We start from the raw sequence: 19,312 nt of genomic DNA, 5'->3' as shown, positions 1-19,312 counted from the left end.
ATTTCAGGAGCTGATAACATGAAGGGGCTACATTTTATTCAGTGCATCCTCAGACTGTTACAGAGCAGAGTACATTAGCCAAGATATTTCACCTCTGTTCTACTAGCAGCACATTAAATGTTATTACTGTTAAAACACTTTCAGGACACGTCAGATCATCATTCATCACCATTTTCACAAGTAAAGGAATGAGGCTCAATAAAGTGACAAAAATAAATTAGTTAAAAATATTTCCTCTCAACAACGTCTACAGTTAGAAAGGCAAACACATCCCTGTCGGATTAAACCGACTGCACTCCTGCGTGTACAGGAAACATGAAACATCACGAGTAAAGGCAGTACCATGACTATTATTGCTACCAGGCCATACTTGACCGCCGCAGTCGTATCAGGACAGGAAGGATGCGGCGTTCACACTGAATGGGAAACGACAGGTTTGTACTGGCCTCCTGTTTTTGAAGGGAGAACTCATATTAGTAATCTAATAACAACACGTCTGCTTAATGTGTAACGCTGGGGGTCAAACCCTCCCAAATCTTTGGTTCTCCATTGTTAAGATGGTTTGAACCTCCCCGTGTGATCACCTGTGCGCACGCAGCTTTTCAACGCCTGCTTCTCTACCAGGTTTGGGCCCTGACACCTCTCTAATATTTGGTTCAGTTAAAGTCACTGTCCACGTCAACAGGTACAGACGATAAAGGATCCATCCATCCAACAGAACATTTCATTTCCTGAAGTTCTTTCAAAGTTTTCTTCAGATCTGCTGTTTAACACTGATCTGTGAATCATTCAAGCATACAAAGGTGCCTAACTCAAAGGACGAACAAGTGTGACACTCATTCCTGGAAAAGAGCCGTCTGTGACCATAAACACCTGGATTACTTAGTTTCACTTCATAGTGGACACATAACCTGTTTAAAAATCTGATTATTCTAGCTCATTAGCTAACTACTTGCCAATCATGTTAGCCAATGAGGTGTGGTGTTACAGTGAGCTCCACCTCTCGCTGTCACCACCTTAGTTTCAAAATCCTGACAGCAAAGACACATCTACGGCTTCATCATGAGACTTGATGAAGTGGTGATGTCACCGAGGCGGCATCCATCTGTAGTTTCATCAACAGCAGGCACAATCCAAAACTTGGCAGACGTATGGTCATGATAAGCACGACAAACTGCAGTCAGAAGAAACGACTATTTAAATAAAAATACATAAAATTCTTCTGAGCTTGTACAGAGATGAGTGACCGCAGCAGCGCTGGAAGGATGTATAACCTACTGAATATTTCCAGCGTGCCGTTACCCTTAAAAAGTTAAAAAAGAAAAACTGTACATTCCTGTATCAGAGGAGTGCCTGTGTGACCACATCCTTCCTCCAGGGCTGTACTCGGAGCAGGCCATCAATTATGTCATCAAGCAAAAATCCCAAACGGTTAAACGAGTCCCACTGCTAAACCGAAATCCCGTCCACAGCGTGCTGCTGGGAGTGAACGCAGGAAGGAGTGTGTCAGATGTCATTGGATGGGGACCCCTTGCTCTTACGTCCAGGCAGAGGGAAGGCCGACTTGCTCTGAGGCTGCGTGAGGCGGCTGGTGAGCTGGGTGAACGGTTCGATGAGCGAGGTGCGTTCAGTGACGCTCACCTCCCACAGCTTCACCTTCTCGCCTCGTGCCCACTGCTGTGCTGCCTCGTGCTCTACCTGACGACGCTCCCGCAGGTCTGTTTTGTTCCCCAGCACTATGACCATCACCTGCACCCAAAACAAAGCCACGTCACTTTTAAGTGATCTACATTTACACAGGAGAAAACACGAATACATGCAAGTGTGGAATTTTAGAGTCCAACGTCTCTGTAAAGTTTTTGTTTTTCCCAAATATCCGCCTGTCCGAGAATATTCTACACATTCAAGGGTTTTTTTAATCCAACATTAAAGAAATATACTGAGGCTATCAAACTACTAAACATGTTTTTATCTCTATATATCAATACTGTGTCTACTCGCAGTCAGGAGGCTTCATGTTCGCTTCTTACTGCGTTTCAAACAGTCGATATAAAAGCTCACACCCGTGGTGTTCCCCCCCAGCTGCGACTGTGGACGCTCACTGGAGCTTTTCCCACACATGTCAAATCGTTTCTGGGCGAGATACCCAAATTGCACCCGATGCATCCATCAGTGTATGAGTCTGTGCTTAAAATGCATTTGTTTTAATGCTGCGTCGACCTCACACAGCGCAGGTGTTTCGAAACATCCTTGTCACATGACCACGGCTAACTAAGGTTTTGGTGCATTCCATCCCAGTTTCAACATCTGGCTGACCGACTGCTTTTAGGTTTGGTTGACAGTGTGCAGAACAAACCTGATGACACTGTAAAGTCACAGAAAGCTTAACAGTCAGCAGTAGCAGCGAAAACACCCACAGTGGAACTGCTCATGGCACTGTGGAGGTCCATAGACGCCTCACTGAGGCCTTTGTTTCAACAACGCGTGATCCACTAATTTAGTGATCAGAGATCAGGCTGTCAGAATGTGATGAGCGGTGAGGATGACTACAGCGAAGCTGAAACATAAGTCAGTTTAAAACTCAAATGCTAATGCTATCAGAGTTCAGGTTTGCAGCTTCCTCTGTGTCTAAACAAAATTCGGTCAGAGCAGATAACAAACTGAACTATGGAGAATAAAATGCCGTAATGTTAAATGTGTCAAAAAGGCTAACAGGCCCTGAACTCAAACTGGTGGAGCTGCCCTCTCCACCCGTGATATTGTAGCAACATAAAGTAGCTTCCCTAAGTGTTACACGTCGACTCCTTTCTCCACCTTTATCTTCCTGTTTAGGTCTGCTCTGTCTGTGGGTTGTTATTCGTGTACGCTGAGGTTCTCTTGGTGCTGCTGGTCATGTTTTTTGGAACAGTGACCTTATTATATGCATATCTTTAAAATGATACAAGTATTCACTTTTAAGAGCAAACATGTTTTATACTCATAAATGTATAGATTTGTCTATATAAAACCATTCAGATGATTTCTAGCAAGTTTTAAAGACACGTCCAAACATGTCTTATCTCTTTCTATTCTCCATAAGGTCCAGTTTACACTGTTTAGTACTACACTCACTGTAAAGCTGTACAGCTAAGAGGCGGAAACTAGAGCTGTTAAGAAATACTCTAAATGTAATTATATTATTTAACCAGGCAAAAACTAGACATCTGCTCACAGAAAAAGAACTTGTGAAGTTCTGGGATGATATGCCAGCAATCTGTGCAACGTTTGCCCGAGCAGACTTCAACCCAGCCTCACCTCTTTTTTATCTCTGGACTTATCTATTTCTTTCTTCAGAACGTCCACCCTCTTGAAAGACTCCAAGCTGTCAACACTGTAAACAAGCACAAAGCCATCTGCCACTGAGTAGTAGTGCTTAGGGAGGTCTTGTCCATCATTCAGTCCCTTGGTGTCATAGAGCCTGAGCTGTTCCTTGACACCTCGGTCGGTTTCCACAGAGGCCACATACACGTCCTCCTGTGTCTCGTTAGACTCTGACCCTGAAAGGTACAGACGAAAAATAAAAAGAGTTACTGAAACAGCAAATGAGGATCTTGGCAATGAAGCATTGGAATGCTCTCATACAGCATGATGTATCAACACCATGTAATATAAATATACCAAACAATTCATGTCCTGGAAGAATGTACGTATGCTATGCCAAATAAAGAGTGTTCAAAGCTTCGTCACAGAAACAAGTAACATCACGCCCCTGTACGTCCAGTCCTCACCTACACTGTGGTTTCCGTACAGCAGCTGTTCCAGAATAGCAGTTTTTCCCACAGCCGCCTGGCCGCACACCACAACTTTACAGCCTTTTCCCATGTCGAGTCTGTGACATCAAGACAGAAGGTCACGGTGTGTACAGAAACGCGTTAGAACCACAGTAACATCAAAACGACCGACAGCCCCTCAAAACATCAACAGACATGTTCACCCTTAGCTTGTACCTAGCTGGCTAAAGCTAGCTATTGTTTAGCCAGCTAGCCGAAATACGAACACATATTTTTAAATTCTTTGTATGTTTGAGAAAAGTCGCTAACTTTAGTGAGGAAGATACGAGGCTTCCGTCAGGTCTGCAAGCGTAGAACCACGACCGGAGGATCCATTCTGCTGTGAGATTATAGAGCGACAGGTTCTGTCAGAGCGCATGCGCAGTTCACCATACGTCAGAGCCCTCGAAGATCACCAACTTTGCTCGCGTGTACGTTATTATTTATTTATTTATTTATTTATTTATTTATTTATTTATTTATTTATTTATTTATTCATTTTATCTGTAGAAAATATGAAAGCTGATTAAAGACAAGTTAAAATTACATTTAAAAAAAAGTTTAGCGCATGTTATTAATGTTGACTTTGTAATTGACTCCTAATTAATATGCAGTTCGACGCAGTAAATTATGGCTCCGAATTTGTCTTTATGTTTACAAATATTTTTGCTTTATATTTGTAGGAATGAAATCACTGGAAACTGGACAATGAGCGCGTGTTTGATTCTGAAAATTACCACATAAGTGACAAACGCGAAAAGTCGAAGAGAAAAGAAGACCACATTTCCCAGGAGCACTGCGAAAAGCGGAAGTACGCTACTGCCGTTTTCCTTAAGGCATGCTGGGTACTTGCCCTCTCTCTTTCCGGCTAGTACGCCATCATGTAAGCGAGTTTTTCTGTGCTTGTGACCAAATAGTAATCCGTTAAAATCATCATGTATACCCGTTCATCTGTATCTGTGACTCGGGCTGTAGCTTAGTGCTTTGTTATCAATCTGTACTCTGTGACTATTTCGTGGAAAAAGGTTAAAGGCTTTGATTAGAATCCTGTGCTTTAGTGGCGTTCAGATGCTCTCTGTCTGGTAGCCAGGGACCGCTAACGTGTCGTTTCCACTGTGATTTATTTATATAAATGTAGAGTTCTAGCGTTTGGATCACTGTCCCACGTACGCGTGCATTTCTGTGGAGTTATTTCTGTGGGTATTTATGCGACAAAGAGCCGGCCAACTGCGGTGTGCTGCTGTCGGCTATGCTAGCCTTGTATACAGCTTATGCTAAGCGTGGAGTGGCTACATCTGCTGTGTCGCTATTTCATTCTCTTCATGTGTCTGAATGTTTTTGGGGAAACCTGAAGCATGGACGTGTTTGCGTAGCCTTCATATTCTGAAGGTATCCAGTCCAGGTCACGTCCAGCCATGTGCCGTTTGAAATGTAGTAATACATGAATTTCTATTTAAAATGTGCCGAACTAATCTTGTAACTTGCCAACAGTTCAGTGATTTAAAGACTTGTTAGACCGTACCTGTTGGGCTCTTCAGCGTAGCTGCCGTAAACAGTGTTGCTCTGCTGAACTGTTGGTTGCACTGTAAAGGAAGGTAGCGCCTAATGAGCTTTTAATTAACAAGCTGACAAAAATGACTTGACCAAAGTTTCTTTTTCTTCTCAGATAAGTCAACATGGGGGCATATAAGTATATGCAGGAGCTATGGCGTAAGAAGCAGTCCGACGTGATGCGCTTCTTGCTCCGCGTCCGCTGCTGGCAGTACCGTCAGCTGTCCAACCTCCACCGTGCTCCCAGACCCACCAGGCCAGACAAGGCTCGCAGGCTGGGCTACAAGGCCAAGCAAGGTGAGTGCTGTGCCTGTGGTTGTTCGCCTCCACGTCTGTCACCTGTCATCATCTGTACCCGTTCGGGTAATTGCATATTTTTGTTCGATCGAAACAGGCTACGTGATCTACCGTATTCGTGTGCGCCGTGGAGGTCGTAAACGCCCCGTCCCCAAAGGTGCTACCTATGGCAAACCAGTGCATCATGGTGTCAACCAAATCAAGTTCGCCCGCAGCCTGCAGTCCATCGCTGAGGTACGTTCATACCTGCTGATCCAACCTTGGTTTCATGAAGCTACACCAAGCGTCAGATAGTTCAGTACTGAATGTGACATTGAGCATCATTAAGCCTGTTACTCATTTTATTACATTAATGTGAATATCGTGTTAGTAATATGAAAGGATGCCTTACTTTACTGCCCACAGTAGCTTAGTGTGATGGTGGATTAACAATGTTAAAGGTGTAGTTGCCACTCACACCCCAGCAAATAGTTTTCATCAGTGGTCGTATCTTGTGTTGAAACCTACAGAATGATGTGATCTGTGAAATGAAAAGTGTTTGGATTCCTGTTTGTTTGTTATAATATATTCTTGGCCAATATCCTGCACCCCTCAGCAGTCCTGTATAAATGTGCTGTGCAATGTTAGACGCTGCATTACTTTAGTATGTGCTCTCTGTCTTGATGTAAATGTGTGTACAATTTTCCTTATTGCAAAATTGTCCGCTTACAGATTGGACAGGTTCTCTGCAGAGTGTTAATGGAACACTAACTGCACTGGTCATGTTCATGCAGCTGGTGGGATGAGTGGGCACAGTGGGATTGACTTGACAAACATGGGCTTATCCACAATCTTTAATCACCACTTTAAAAAAACGTGCATCTGTTTTTGGAAGAAGCAAGAATACTGCACGCTCTCTTGTGCAGCAGCTTTCATAACGTTATCACGTTTACCTGTGATGCTACACCTAGCTCTCTGACTGAAACTAACTTCACAGGATGTTGGTGTGGAATTTTCTGAAGGGGAAACATCCAGTGAACATGTCTGGCTGTGAAATGGGAAGTTGCAGTGGTTGGAAGTTATTTTTCCCAAATGAAGCTGTGGCGTTGGTGAGGTTTGAGGCCTGCACTCGTGCAGACGTCTTTCTCAGTGGTGAAGGCTGCTTGCTTTTGTTTTCCTGACGTGAGCACACAAAGGTTAGCGGTGTGACGAGTGGCTCGGGCAGGTCTGACATTGTCTGTGGGTTTTGAATATTGGATTCAAAGCTTGTTGCCAACAGGAGCTAGCAGATATTGAATGCTTTAGAATGTGATTACCCTGCTAAGACTAAACATGACTTTTATTTTGTAGGAGCGTGCTGGCCGTCACTGCGGTGCCCTGCGAGTGCTCAACTCTTACTGGGTGGGCGAGGACTCCACCTACAAGTTTTTCGAGGTGATCCTGGTCGATACCTTCCACAAGGCCATCAGACGCAACCCAGACACCCAGTGGCTCACAAGAGCGGTGCACAAGCACAGAGAGATGCGTGGCCTGACATCGGCGGGTAAGAAGAGCCGCGGCCTGGGTAAGGGCCACAAGTTCCACCTGACCATTGGAGGCTCCCGCCATGCAGCCTGGAAGAGGCGCAACACCCTGCAGCTGCACCGCTACCGTTAGAGCGTGCCAGCCATGCCTGTACATTTACAAAAATAAACAGCTCTTTTTATGGGGGTGATCTGTGTCGTTTCATTGTGTTTGTAGAACGTGAGCACGCTCTTTACTGATGCTCTTTCAAAGGGTTATCACGACAAGTCCTCGTGCCAGACCTGTGCAAGTGAAGACATTTACACTTTACTGGATTAGGAACAAGGTTATTTTAAAATAACTGGGAGCTTTCTGTACCTGTGGCACTCTGGAGAAAAATAATTCAGATGAGCTGCAGCTCAACGTCTTTGAAAATGTAAGTTAAAAACTAAAGAGATTATCATTTTAAAAAAACACGACATCACAACGCAACACAAACAACACAACAGTATATTAACTTGGTAATAAAAAAATAAGTGTATGTGTATTGCACACTGTTATTATTGCACATTAATTATTATTGCAGGCTTTTAGAAGCACTGTAGTTTCCTTGTACTTAGTGCTGTAATCGAAGTGATTCTTAGTTGGTACTAAGAAGCCCAAACAGCCATCACACGCTGGGAGGAGGCGAGCTGCCTCTGTGCTTGAGCGTTGTTTACACCAAACTCTGAACCTGCCATCCCACGAAACATTTAGCAAATCTGTTGCTTCGGTTTCTCATAAGTATGTGAGGAGTGGTACCTGGCACATGCTTTGCTCCATAGAACAGCAGATTTTGAAATACTCAGTCTGGCAACGAGGGATGCTTCAATCAGCGTCTCCCCCCATATTGATTTCATGCTCCATATTTCCCCACCCAAGGTTCATTAAGTTCTGTAGTAGGTGGGTGCATTGTCACGTTACCTGGGGTTGAAGACACTGGGTCAGTTTTGCTCATGTTGAATAAAATACAATAAATAAAAAGTATGTTTACATTAACCAGTACAAAGGATCGGGTGTTAGAATAACCGTGATGCTAATAGAACAGGCCTCACCGAGAGCCTGCACAGTCTGACTTGTGTGGTGCAGAAAGAGTGACAGTGACACACTGGATGACTTAGAAAACAAATAAATGGTGACTGATCCAAACAGAGTTTTAAGAAGTAAAAGTATTCCTGTGTATGTGACGGGATTCATGCTCATGTGAAGATGTGCTGAGGACAAATTGAAGTGAAGTGAGCAGGTGGGCCGTAGAAGTTCGTTCACAGTTCCAGGTTCCAGCAGGGACACTAGAAGGAGGACTGAAGTCCAACCTGTGAATTCATTCTGTGCTTTTCATCTGCTCGTTTGTGCCGTGGTAGACGGTTGGTTCAGAACGATTTGGATTTCCACCACACTTCCTCTGGATGCCCGGCTGCTTTCCTGTTGGGTGACTATCATCAACTGAGAACACGGGAAGAGGTGCAGCTTTAGGCTAAGCATAAGAACAACATCAGCACCAGCTCAGTATAGTTCAAGTGGTTTGGTTATTTTTTGTGTGATTTTAAAGTCTAAATTGTGAAATAACCAGTGCAACAGGACTCGACCTGCAGGGTTAGCAGGGAACACACCTGGATGATTTTGACCCACATCAGCTCTGTCTGAGCTCTGTATGCCTGCTGGGTAAGAGCCATAGGATTTGTTTAATCCAGAGGGTGGGGAACTCGAGGGCTGGTGTCCCGCAGGTTTAGATCTCACCCTGGGTGATGAGTTCATTACCAGGCCTCTGGCGAACTGCAAGACATGTTGAGGAAGTCATTTAGCCGTTTAAATCAGCTGACACGTCTAAAACCTGCAGGACACCAGCCCTCGAGGCCTGGGGTTGGACACCCCTGGATTAATCAGAGAGCCAAAACTGAGTGAATGTAAAACTCTATTTATATGAAACTATGATAAAAACTGTGACACTGATGCTCAAAGTTGGTCAAAGAAAAAAAGAAATATATATAGAAACAGGAAGCAAATGATTATTTGTTGCAGTTATATTTTTAGTCATTCTGTGCTCATGAAGTTTGAGGCGTCAAACATCCTGACTCTGAGATTGATCATGAAACGACCCAACAGGAAAAGAAGTTCGGTTTTCCTTAAGAAGCTTGTGGTTGATCCAGAGCGCTGCAGGTAGAGTCTGACAGGGACTAGCAAACAGAGACCACAGACTTCACTGGTTCCCCGTTAAATCCAGAATCAGATTTAAGATCTTTCTTCAACGAGAGCTTGACTGATCGTAAAGACTACACAGTATCATTTTGTGCTTCTGGAGCACTTTGCTGTCAGACTGCAGGCCTACCTGTGGTTGCTAGAGTTTGGACCCCTCACCATCAGTGTTGGGCAAGTAATTAGTTACTAATTACTGATTACATCTCCAAAAAGTAATCCTGTTACATTACTGATTAAGTAATTAGTTACTTAGTTGTTTTTCAAAAACATGAGTTACAACCTGACTATGTAATAAAGCAACAGTGTTAGCTTTCAGCCGTGTTCGACTGTTTCTGCATAATCCATCATATGAAACTGAATCCAATGAAAAAGTATTTTTTAAACTTGTTTTATTAGTTTTCATCTTTTTAACTTTATGCATCATCATCATCATCATCATCATATTTACTTAAAAAACACTTTGAAACAACCACAGCTGACACAAAGTGCTGTACATTGGAACTGTAAAATAAAATTACATGAGATATAAATAAAACACAAATAAAAGAAGAGTGAAATCATTAATTAAATAACTACTTCAATTAAAAGAGAAACTGAGTCTCACTGAGGTTAAAAGCCAAGGAATAAAAGTGGGTTTTAAGATGTGATTTAAAAGTGGACAGTGAAGGGGCCTCTCTAACATGCATGGGCAAATTATTCCATAATTTTGGAGCCACAATAGAGAAGGCCCCGCCCCCTCTGAGCTTCCTCCTGGATCTCGGTACCTCCAGGAGCAGCTGGTCAGCTGACCTGAGAGACCGACAGGGTATGTGGGGATGAAGAAGCTCAGAGAGGTAAGGCGGGGCAAGACTGTGAAGGCATTTAAAAACAAACATAAGAATTTTAAAATGAACTCTAAAAGACACAGGCAGCCAGTGCAGAGAGGCTAGCACGGGGGTTATATGCTCTCTTTTTCGAGTTCCTGCTAGGAGTCGTGCAGCCGCATTTTGAACCAGCTGCAGACGTGAGAGCATCGACTGACTGACCCCCACATAAAGTGAGTTACAGTCGTCCAGGCGGGAAGAAATAAAAGCATGGATCACTGTTTCAAGGTGCTGCCTCGAAAGAAAAGATTTTACTCTTGCCAGTCGCCTTAAATGATAAAAACTGGACTTCACCACTGCTCTGATTTGGTTGTCCAATTTAAAATCACTGTCCATCTTAAAACCAAGGTCAGTAACAACAGATTTAAAATAGACTTCCAGGGATCCTAAAACAACAGAGGAGGACTCACAGGGACCACTGGGTCCAAACACCAACACTTCTGTTTTCTTTTCATTAAAATTTAAAAAGTTTAGAGCCAACCAAGCTTTAATGTCATCTAGACATGTTAAGAGAGGTTTTATGGAGATGCCATCCTTGTGTTTTAGTGGCAAATAAATTTGGCAGTCATCGGCATAACAATGAAATGAGATCCCATGCCTTCTAAGGATAGAACCCAGAGGCAATAGACACAATGAAAAGAGCAGTGGCCCTAAAATTGAGCCCTGTGGGACGCCGCATGACAGAGGAGCAGAAGACTATTCGTAACCGAGAAGGCTGACAGAGAAAGTTCTATCTGATAAATAAGACCTAAACCAATTGAGTGCAGTGCCACCAATACCCACTACATCATGTAATCGAGAAGTTAGAATATTGTGGTCTACGGTATCAAAGGCAGCAGTTCGGTCGAGCAAGACAAGAACAACATGGTTACCAGAATCACATGCCAGAAGGATGTTATTAAAAACCCTTAATAATGCAGATTCTGTGCTGTGAAGGGTTTTAAAACCTGATTGAAAAACCTCAAAGATGCCATTTTCATCTAGAAAATCTTTCAGTTGACTAAAAACAATTTTCTCTAAAACCTTGGAGAGTAAAGGCAGCTTGGAAATAGGCCTATAGTTCGCTAAAACTGTGTGATCAAGGCCAGGTTTCTTAAGCAGTGGCTGTACTACTGCATGTTTGAAATTTGCAGGAACCACACCAGAAGGCAGACTGCTATTAATAATGTCAAGGACATACTGTTGTATACTAGGAAAAATTTCTTTAAAGAATTGTGGAGGGACAGGATCCCGTGGGGAACCTGTGGGCTTAATATGGCGAACCACATCCTCTAAAGTGGAGAGCGTCACAAGCTCAAACTGAGTGAAAACAGCAGCGCAAGGGACAGAGACAGAGGGTCAGAGTCAGGAGCTGTGATAAGAGCCCTGATGGTGACAACCTTTACAATGAAAAAGTTCAGAAAATCATTGCAAATCTCAGGAGAAACTTCCAAACAGACATTCAAAGGAGTATTAAGAACAGTGTCAATGGTCCTAAATAACACACGTGGGTTATGACAGTTGGAAGAAATAATATTTGCAAAATATTCCCTTTTTGCCTCTTTAACAGTGTTCTGTTAGCGATGCCAGCAGTCTTTGAGAATTTGAAATGATACATGCAGTTTATCCTTTTTCCACCTCCGTTCTGCTCGACGACATTCCCTCTTAACAGCACGACTGCTCTCATTAAACCAAGGCTCAGGTTTAGCCTTAAGCTGCCTGGTTTTTAAAGGAGCCACAGAGTCCATGATTTTTTGACAGCAAGAATAAAACCAGGAATTTAGCTCTTCTGTATCAGAGGAGACAAAGTCAGAAGGGCCGCCGAGCTGATTAAAAGCAGCAGAAAACTGCACAGCAGTGGCGGGGTTAATAACCCGACAGCACCGAGTAGCAGCGCCAGATCTAACTGCGGTATATGTCAAACCAACGTTGAATAACACAGGCATATGATCTGAGAGTGCACAGTCACAAATCTCCAAGTCAGTGACAGGCAGACCATATGACAGAACAAGGTCCAATGTGTGTCCGTGCTCATGTGTAGGGCCACGTACGGACTGTACCAGGCTAAAAGAGTCAATAAGGCTTAAAAAGTCCTTTACCAGTGGCTTATCAGGACAGCATACATGTATATTAAAATCTCCAACAATAAGAACTCTATCATAGTTGGGCATAATCCCAGCTAAAAAATCGGCGCCATCTTGCCATTAACAGACATTAACATGGAAACCTATCGTCTGCATGTTCCAGCAGATAAAATCATGTTTTGTGTTTACACTCTTTCAAATAGATGCGAGTAAAACACAGCAGAAAATAAATAGAATCAAAGACTCAGCAGCTCTTAAATCTATTGCCACCTGTTTATCAGGAGTGGGGCGGGTGGAGGTTTGCCCACAGCGGTCATGTCAGTGGGGGGTCCGGGGGTTTCTCGGTGAATGTCACGTTGCCGTGGCGGCGCGCTCGCTGCTCGCTCAGATTTGAAGTTTCATTTTTTTGCTGCAGAAAGAAGTTTCCTTCCCACACAGAGTGAATAGCAGACGCTGATGTTTGTGTCACTTTTAACAGATTCAAACTCACAGTAATCTGATTACTTCCGCAACGCTGCACGGTCGTACTCTCTCCATCACTCCATGTTATCCACGTCTGTTGCTGCCACGGACGTCACACGCTCGTACGTCATTGTCACGAGACACTCTCACAAACAAAATCACAGTTTAGTAACGCTGTACCGCAGCGTGCTTACGGGAATGTAACTGTAATGTAACTACTTTTTCTGCAATAGTAATCCCTTACTTTACCCGTTACTTGAAAAAAGTATTCAGATTGTGCTACTGCATCTATAAGACGTATCTCACCATACGTCTTATAGATGACCTGAGCAGCACTGACCAACCATTCTAAGATCAACGCACTCCCACCTCTACTTCCACGCAACAAATCCCAGCTGCTTTTAACCGCATCCTACAGTCCCAGCAGCTGTGCAGGGAATCCCACCTGATATCAGTCACATGTTTACATTTGTTAAAAACACTAAGGTTCTCCCTCAGGATACATTCTGCTTTGGAAATATAATATATAGCATGTGATGATATATGATGTATGAAACGCACAAGAGGAGGGAATTCTGCAAGAGCTCAAGGCCAAATCCTAAATGTCATCTAAGAAGTTAAAACCTCGGTCCTGTTCCGTTTAGTGATTCAGTCTGACATGCAAGAGACCTTTTCAGGACACAGTTTAAGATAGATGTTACCTGTAACTGGGCCAGTGTTTGTATTAAATGTATCAGTCATTTAAGAAAAAAACCTTAATAAATTATCTCATTCATGCAAATACCAGAAAAATAAAAGTTTCATTTGTGCTATCAGGAGTGGACTGATACATAACTAATATACAGCTTACTACAATCTGTGGCAGGCAATAAGCCTGTGTGCAGCCATAAACCTCCATAAAAGCAAAGGTTCTGGATGAAAATGTATCCAGGTCAAACAAGATAGCTACAGTATAGATTAGAGCTGGACCGATCCGATATTACGTATCAGTATCGGTCCGATACTGACCTAAATTACTGGATCGGATATCGGAGAAAAATAAAAAATGTAATCCGATCCATTAAATATCACGAAAGCACCTCACAAAACTTGCAACACGCCGTAACTCACCTCAGAACGTTAGCACGTCGGAGCAGTATGCATCACGTGATAGAGCGGCTGTGGCATGCGGGACCTGTCGGTGGTCTGGATAGCATGTGGAGCTTCGCTAGCAACCCGGCATTTCATCTCCGACAAAGTTATCCCCGAGAGAAGTAAAGCAAGTGTGTAAGTCCATCTCTGAATGTTTGTAAAGCATTCCTGCGTTAAGCTTAACGAGCGACTGCCTCTGGCTCTCCGGCTGCTACTTCAATCATGAAACTGCTTAATGATCAGCTGATCGGCTTTTCTGTCGCGAGTCCGTGTCTCTTGTTTGTTTTTGGCTCACTTTGCACCAGAAAGAGGAAACCAGCGGCTGAACAACAGCAGCACGTTTAAGCTTGATCAGCTGTTGTTAGAATTTATTTATTATTACTTTCTACTCGAGGATCTTTTTCTACGTAGCTGACGCTGGTAACTGTGCAGGGGCGGATCTAGCAAAGTTTAGCCAGGGGGGCCGATAGGGCATTAACAGGGAAAAGGGGGCACAAAGACATACTTTTCTTTCTTATTCTCATTTAAAATGTCTAGCTTTTAATAAATAATTATCTGACACCCAAAGTTTTAATTTGATGCAAAATAAATAGAAGTCCATTACTGTATATAGTGACTATTAAGTCTAATATATATATACCCTAGTAAGCTATAGTACTTTTTCCTTTGGGAAGGTACCATCTGTGCAGTCTGCAATTTTGTTGAAGAAAGATGTTGAATCTATTTAATATTTCTTGAAAAATAATTGATTTCTGTGCATTTTTTTTTCACACTGCATCAAATTAAGGTTGATTACGTCGATTAAGCATCATGAGGTGGAGCGTGAGGGGTGGTTCCCTATTTTTTATTTATTTATTTTTGTTGTTGCTGGGAGTTGGAACCCTATTAGTTAGGTTGCTTAATATTTATGCTAAGTACTCTTTAAAATACCAGAATAGGGAGGATGGTGTAGGTTTAAGTTTATTAGATTGATCAGTATTGCTGAACTATGAAATATTTTTTTTTGCATACAGGTATAACAGAATAGCTTTAGTGTAGTTGTTGTTTTAAACTTGAGTATGAACTTATACAAAATGCAGCAAGATATTTAAAAAACAGTTTTGTTGATTAAAAAACACTATATCGGATTCATATCGGTATCGGCAGATATCCAAATTTATGATATCGGTTTCGGTATCGGACATAAAAAAGTGGTATCGTGCCATCTCTAGTATAGATAAGATAAGATAAAGATTCCTTTATTGTTGCTGTACTCAGGCATTGTACAGAGGAACTGGATTTCAGCAGACTAGCATACTTAAATTCATTCATTCATTCCACAGATTAAAATAGTGAATATAAAAGTATAAATACACATAAAATGCAATTCAGCAAAACCCAAAAAACGATATTGCGCTACAGCAGTAAGCAGCAGCCGTCATGTCTCCCGTGTGCTGCTCCTAAAAACATCTATTTTAAAGTTTCAGTGGGAGATCCAATAATAAGTTCCAATCATTCTTGCATAGCTGACACTAGCACAAAGTAGAGGAAAGACTCCATCTGTTGGTGAAAAGGTGAAATTAGTTTGAATTTTATGATTAAAAAATGATTAGACACAATAATGCCTCTAATATAATATGAATATATAAGGAAAGATATGGATATATTTACTGGTGTACTGTAAATGACCACAGGTCTTTATCAATAGGAAACTTGTGAAAATACAGTTAAACGTCCACAATTTACAGCAGGTAAAATATTGAACATGTCACCAATGTTCTAATATGTTTCTGAAGGTGTATTTGTGTTTGCTCGTGCGGTCTGACGTGCATATGAACTTGAGTGACATCCCATTCTTCATCCCTCAAGCGCCTTGAGGCGACTTTTGTTGTGATTTGGCGCTATATAAATAAAATTGAATTGAATTGAGGGTTAATGCGACGTCCACCCACCCTTTGCGAGGTTTAGGAGGAGGCCTGGCTCACAGGCTCTGCTCTAATTATTCCCAGTGGTGTTCTCTTAGGTTGATGTCAGGACTCCACTTCTTCCACACCAAAGTCATTGACCCACATTGCTTTGTGCACTGCAGTCATTGAACAGGAAGGAGCCATCCCCAAACCGTTCCCACAAAGCTGGGAGCGTTAAATTGTCCAAAATGTCTCTGTATACTGAAACATTAACAGTGCCTTTCACTGGAACTAAGGGACCGACCCCGTCTCCTGAAAAACAACCTCACATCAAACACGTCGAAGGTTTTCTACCTGCAAGTCAAATTTGGCAAACAAAACACTGAATTCTCTTGGTGAAAGAAAGAGTGATGAATCTAGTTTAAACTTTGAGAACTGATGTAAAAACCAGATAGAAACCAAGTAACTATGTAACAGTCCATGTGAGTCAAACGTTTGAAGACATCTCTAATAGGCAAGGCAAGTTGTGAAGTTACCTATTGATACAAAGTATTTCCTGTTTTCTAAGTATGTTTTGAACCAGTTTAGTACAGTTCCTGAAAGACCTGTCCAGTTCTCCAGTCGTTTGAGTACCGTAATATGTTGTGGTCAACTGTATCAAATGCTGCACTGAGATCCAGTAAAACTAAGACTGACATTTTTCCACTGTCTGTATTCAGACATATGTCATTAAACACTTTGGTCAGAGCGGTTTCAGTGCTGTGGTTCTGTCTAAAACCTGACTGGAAGGCATCATAGCAGTTATTCTGTGTTAAGAAGTAACTGAGCTGTTGAGAAACTGCTTTTTCAATTATCTTACTTAAAACTGGGAGATTTGAGATCGGCCTGTAGTTGTTCATTTGTGTCTTGTCAAGATTGTCAATAATAAGTAATAATAATAAGTAACATTTTGACAGTTTTGGTGGATACAACCATGTTCATGTCAAAGCTGTCATCAGAGTAAACAATGACTATTTTAAGGACTCCGATATTTCAGCATCAGGGTGTTTGAACACATTTGCTTCATAAATCCAAATGTGTCATGTTCTTACTTTCTACTGCTACTTATTACAATTGCAGCAATGTCAGACGATCACCAGTATAACCAGTAACTTCTTTAGCTACACATTAATCGAGCGGCCAGCCTGTTCCCAGTCTCCTGCTAGCTCTATCATGCAGGACCCTCGCTTAAATCAAAGCGAGTACCCAGAACAAATATGGACTTTCTGTGCTACTGCTGACCAGGGACATTGTTGGACCATAACCTGATTCTCTGAGACTTTCCATGGTTAACTGGTGAAAAAGGCTCATGACGTAAATGCAAGGCCACTTCGTCCCCATTAAAGTACTGGTATGCTGACTACTAGGTGAACAAACCTTCTAGGTCATGATGACAACACCTTAGCTAAAACATTGTTTTCCTGACCTACATAGTGAAAGAGAAACCTGAGAACAGCAGACAGCTCTCACGTTACTGCCTCTCTATTGTCTGCTTGTAAACTAGTCTGCATAGTAGTGCTAACCCCTGACCCGTCCTGCACGACAGAGCAAATCAAACAAACAACCACAAAAGAAAGAAAGAAATTAGAGATTGAGACAGTGCAGTGCGTGTGTGTGTGTGTGTGTGTGTGTAGTCAAGCATTTTCATGTCATGCTAGCTTAAAACGATGCAGTGTGTGTATTTGCAGAGGTGTTGCACGATAAACAAAACCTCCACCCAGGCAGCTCCACCCTCCAGGCCGTATTTACTTTTAATACTTTTATTATATTTTGTACATTTGCTGTTCTTTGTAGTTTTCATGTCCTGTAAGGACTTTGCAGTGCACTGAAAATAATACATTTTGGAAGTCAGATGTAAAAGTGAGATCAGAGTCAAATGTGACATGAGTCCCCACATACAGGTATCATTTCATTAATATTACTAATATAAACAACAGCAGTAGAGTTTTAAAGGTGACAGTTTGACCTGTGGGCTCACAGTAGTGGTCAGATCGTTCCTTTATGCTGATATGTTGTCAACACAAACAATGGCAGCTAGAAGCAGAGCTTTACATGGCATGATTATTATGATGATTATGACCTTCAGAAGTACAGGTCAAAGGTCAAATGTGACATGATACTTTAAATGTGCCTTCATAATTGCTAAGTTCTGAGGCTGTTCTCAATTTTCCAAGGGTGAGTTATTAAGATGGATGATTCCACTCTACACTTGTGCTTCAAAACTTCGTGAACTGTGGTGTTCACAGGCGAAAAGAATGACAAACGTGCACACAAGCAAGATCAAACCCCCCCACTCTCTTTGGTGGAGGCAAGAATACTATTCCCCAAAGTTTGATTCTGTTCATCTGGAGGTTTTCAGTGGGAGAAACGTTTCGTCGATGGTCATGAGATGAAGGAACTGACCTCACAGCCCATTGTTCCTTCAGTGCTGCTGGTTTCAGTCATTGTGCAAATGTCCTGTTTAAAGGTTGGAAGCCTGCAGTCAGCTGAGACTGGAGACGTCACCTGATGATGAAACGTTTCTCCTACTGAAAACTTCCAGATGAACAGAATCAACCTTTGGAGATTTATTTAAATAGATGACTGAGCATCGAGACGTAAACATATTCTTCTTATAGTTATTATTATCTGTCACTGTTTTAGAGTTTTTGTGTTTGACTGAATCTAGTGTGAATTTACTTTCATCCTTGTTCCCCTTACCGAATTTCCCAGAGGAACCCACCCGAGGGATTAATAAAGTTCTATCTTATCTTATTTCCCAAGAAGTCCCCACAGTGGGTGGATCTATTAGATTTGGTATAAGTTTTACACAGGATGCTCTTCCTTATGCAGTGCTTGTATTTTGTGGGGGTGAGACTGGGCTGATCTTAGCTTGTGACCCTCTGAGGCGAGGTCTTTCATGTGTACACCGTGCAGCCATAACCTAAAACATCATCAGAGTTTGAATTCAATTACATTTGATTTATATTGTGCCAAATCACAACAACAGTCACGCAGGCACTTCATATGGTAAAGACTCTGCAATAATCCAGAGAAACCCCAACAATCACATGGCCCCTCTGAGCAGGTGCTTTGGTGACAGTGAGAAGGAAAACATTCATTTTTTTATAAATACAGATTCACAAAACTCATTTCCTTTTCACAAGATTGATGGAGCAGGAGCAGAATGCAGAATTTCAGCAAGAAAAAAAGATGAATACAAAAGCATCCACAGGTGTTCACATGGTGCCAAAGCCCTCCAGGAGTAGACATCACAGGAAATCTACCAAAACTTAAATTGCAATAAATAAATAAACGAATAACATAAAAACTAAAGGTGTCACAGCTGTTACTCTTCACAAACAATACTACCCCAACTGTCTCACACGGTGGCAGAGAGGTGATGATCTGCATAACAAAGTGTCCTGAGTCTGATGTGAGGCCCTGCGTCTGTCATGGTTGAGTTCGGGCTGGGGCCATGGAGCAGGCTTGGAGCGGTGCTAGCAGTTAGACCA

The 19,312-nt window shown here is 42.2% G+C and overlaps 2 protein-coding genes across 5 annotated transcripts in view; one reads left to right on the top strand and one right to left on the bottom strand.

The window, feature by feature from the left end:
• The window catches only part of rpl15 (ribosomal protein L15), a 110,069-nt gene extending 102,719 nt beyond the window's left edge, over positions 1 to 7,350 (top strand). The window contains exons 1-5 of one of the 4 annotated variants that reach the window (XM_026155578.2): positions 4,192 to 4,240; positions 4,493 to 4,692; positions 5,476 to 5,657; positions 5,755 to 5,891; positions 6,987 to 7,350. In XM_026155578.2, coding sequence (XP_026011363.1) covers positions 5,486 to 5,657; positions 5,755 to 5,891; positions 6,987 to 7,292 — 615 coding nt within the window. In that variant the 5' untranslated portion in view covers positions 4,192 to 4,240; positions 4,493 to 4,692; positions 5,476 to 5,485 and the 3' untranslated portion in view covers positions 7,293 to 7,350. Of the gene's footprint in view, positions 1 to 4,191; positions 4,241 to 4,492; positions 5,199 to 5,475; positions 5,658 to 5,754; positions 5,892 to 6,986 lie in introns of those variants that run through there. The other 3 variants (XM_080295807.1, XM_080295808.1, XM_080295809.1) reach the window with 3 other exon arrangements.
• Positions 22 to 4,219, bottom strand: nkiras1 (NFKB inhibitor interacting Ras-like 1). The gene is made up of 4 exons (XM_026155584.2): positions 4,080 to 4,219; positions 3,768 to 3,868; positions 3,295 to 3,536; positions 22 to 1,749 (listed from the first exon to the last, which is right to left on the bottom strand). Exons 2-4 carry the CDS (start codon positions 3,859 to 3,861, stop codon positions 1,507 to 1,509), a joined length of 579 nt encoding a protein of 192 aa, XP_026011369.1. The 5' UTR covers positions 3,862 to 3,868; positions 4,080 to 4,219; the 3' UTR covers positions 22 to 1,506.
• Positions 7,351 to 19,312: the final 11,962 nt, after the last annotated feature.

The sequence above is a fragment of the Astatotilapia calliptera genome, chromosome 22 (genome assembly GCF_964374335.1).
Source record: "Astatotilapia calliptera chromosome 22, fAstCal68.1, whole genome shotgun sequence".
Taxonomy (NCBI): Eukaryota; Metazoa; Chordata; class Actinopteri; order Cichliformes; family Cichlidae; genus Astatotilapia; species Astatotilapia calliptera.
Note: the sequence above shows the minus strand (reverse complement) of the source record. Positions and strands in the feature narration are given on the sequence as shown.

What these genes read in the sequence shown, in the direction of transcription:
- nkiras1 (XM_026155584.2), bottom strand. Translation starts at nt 3,861, where the DNA reads ATGGGAAAAGGCTGTAAAGTTGTGGTGTGCGGCCAGGCGGCTGTGGGA. An exon ending in GTACGGAAACCACAGTGTAG is followed by an intron (nt 3,537 to 3,767) that starts GTGAGGACTGGA and finishes TGTACCTTTCAG; the next exon opens with GGTCAGAGTCTAACGAGACA. An exon ending in AGTCCAGAGATAAAAAAGAG is followed by an intron (nt 1,750 to 3,294) that starts GTGAGGCTGGGT and finishes TTTTGGGTGCAG; the next exon opens with GTGATGGTCATAGTGCTGGG.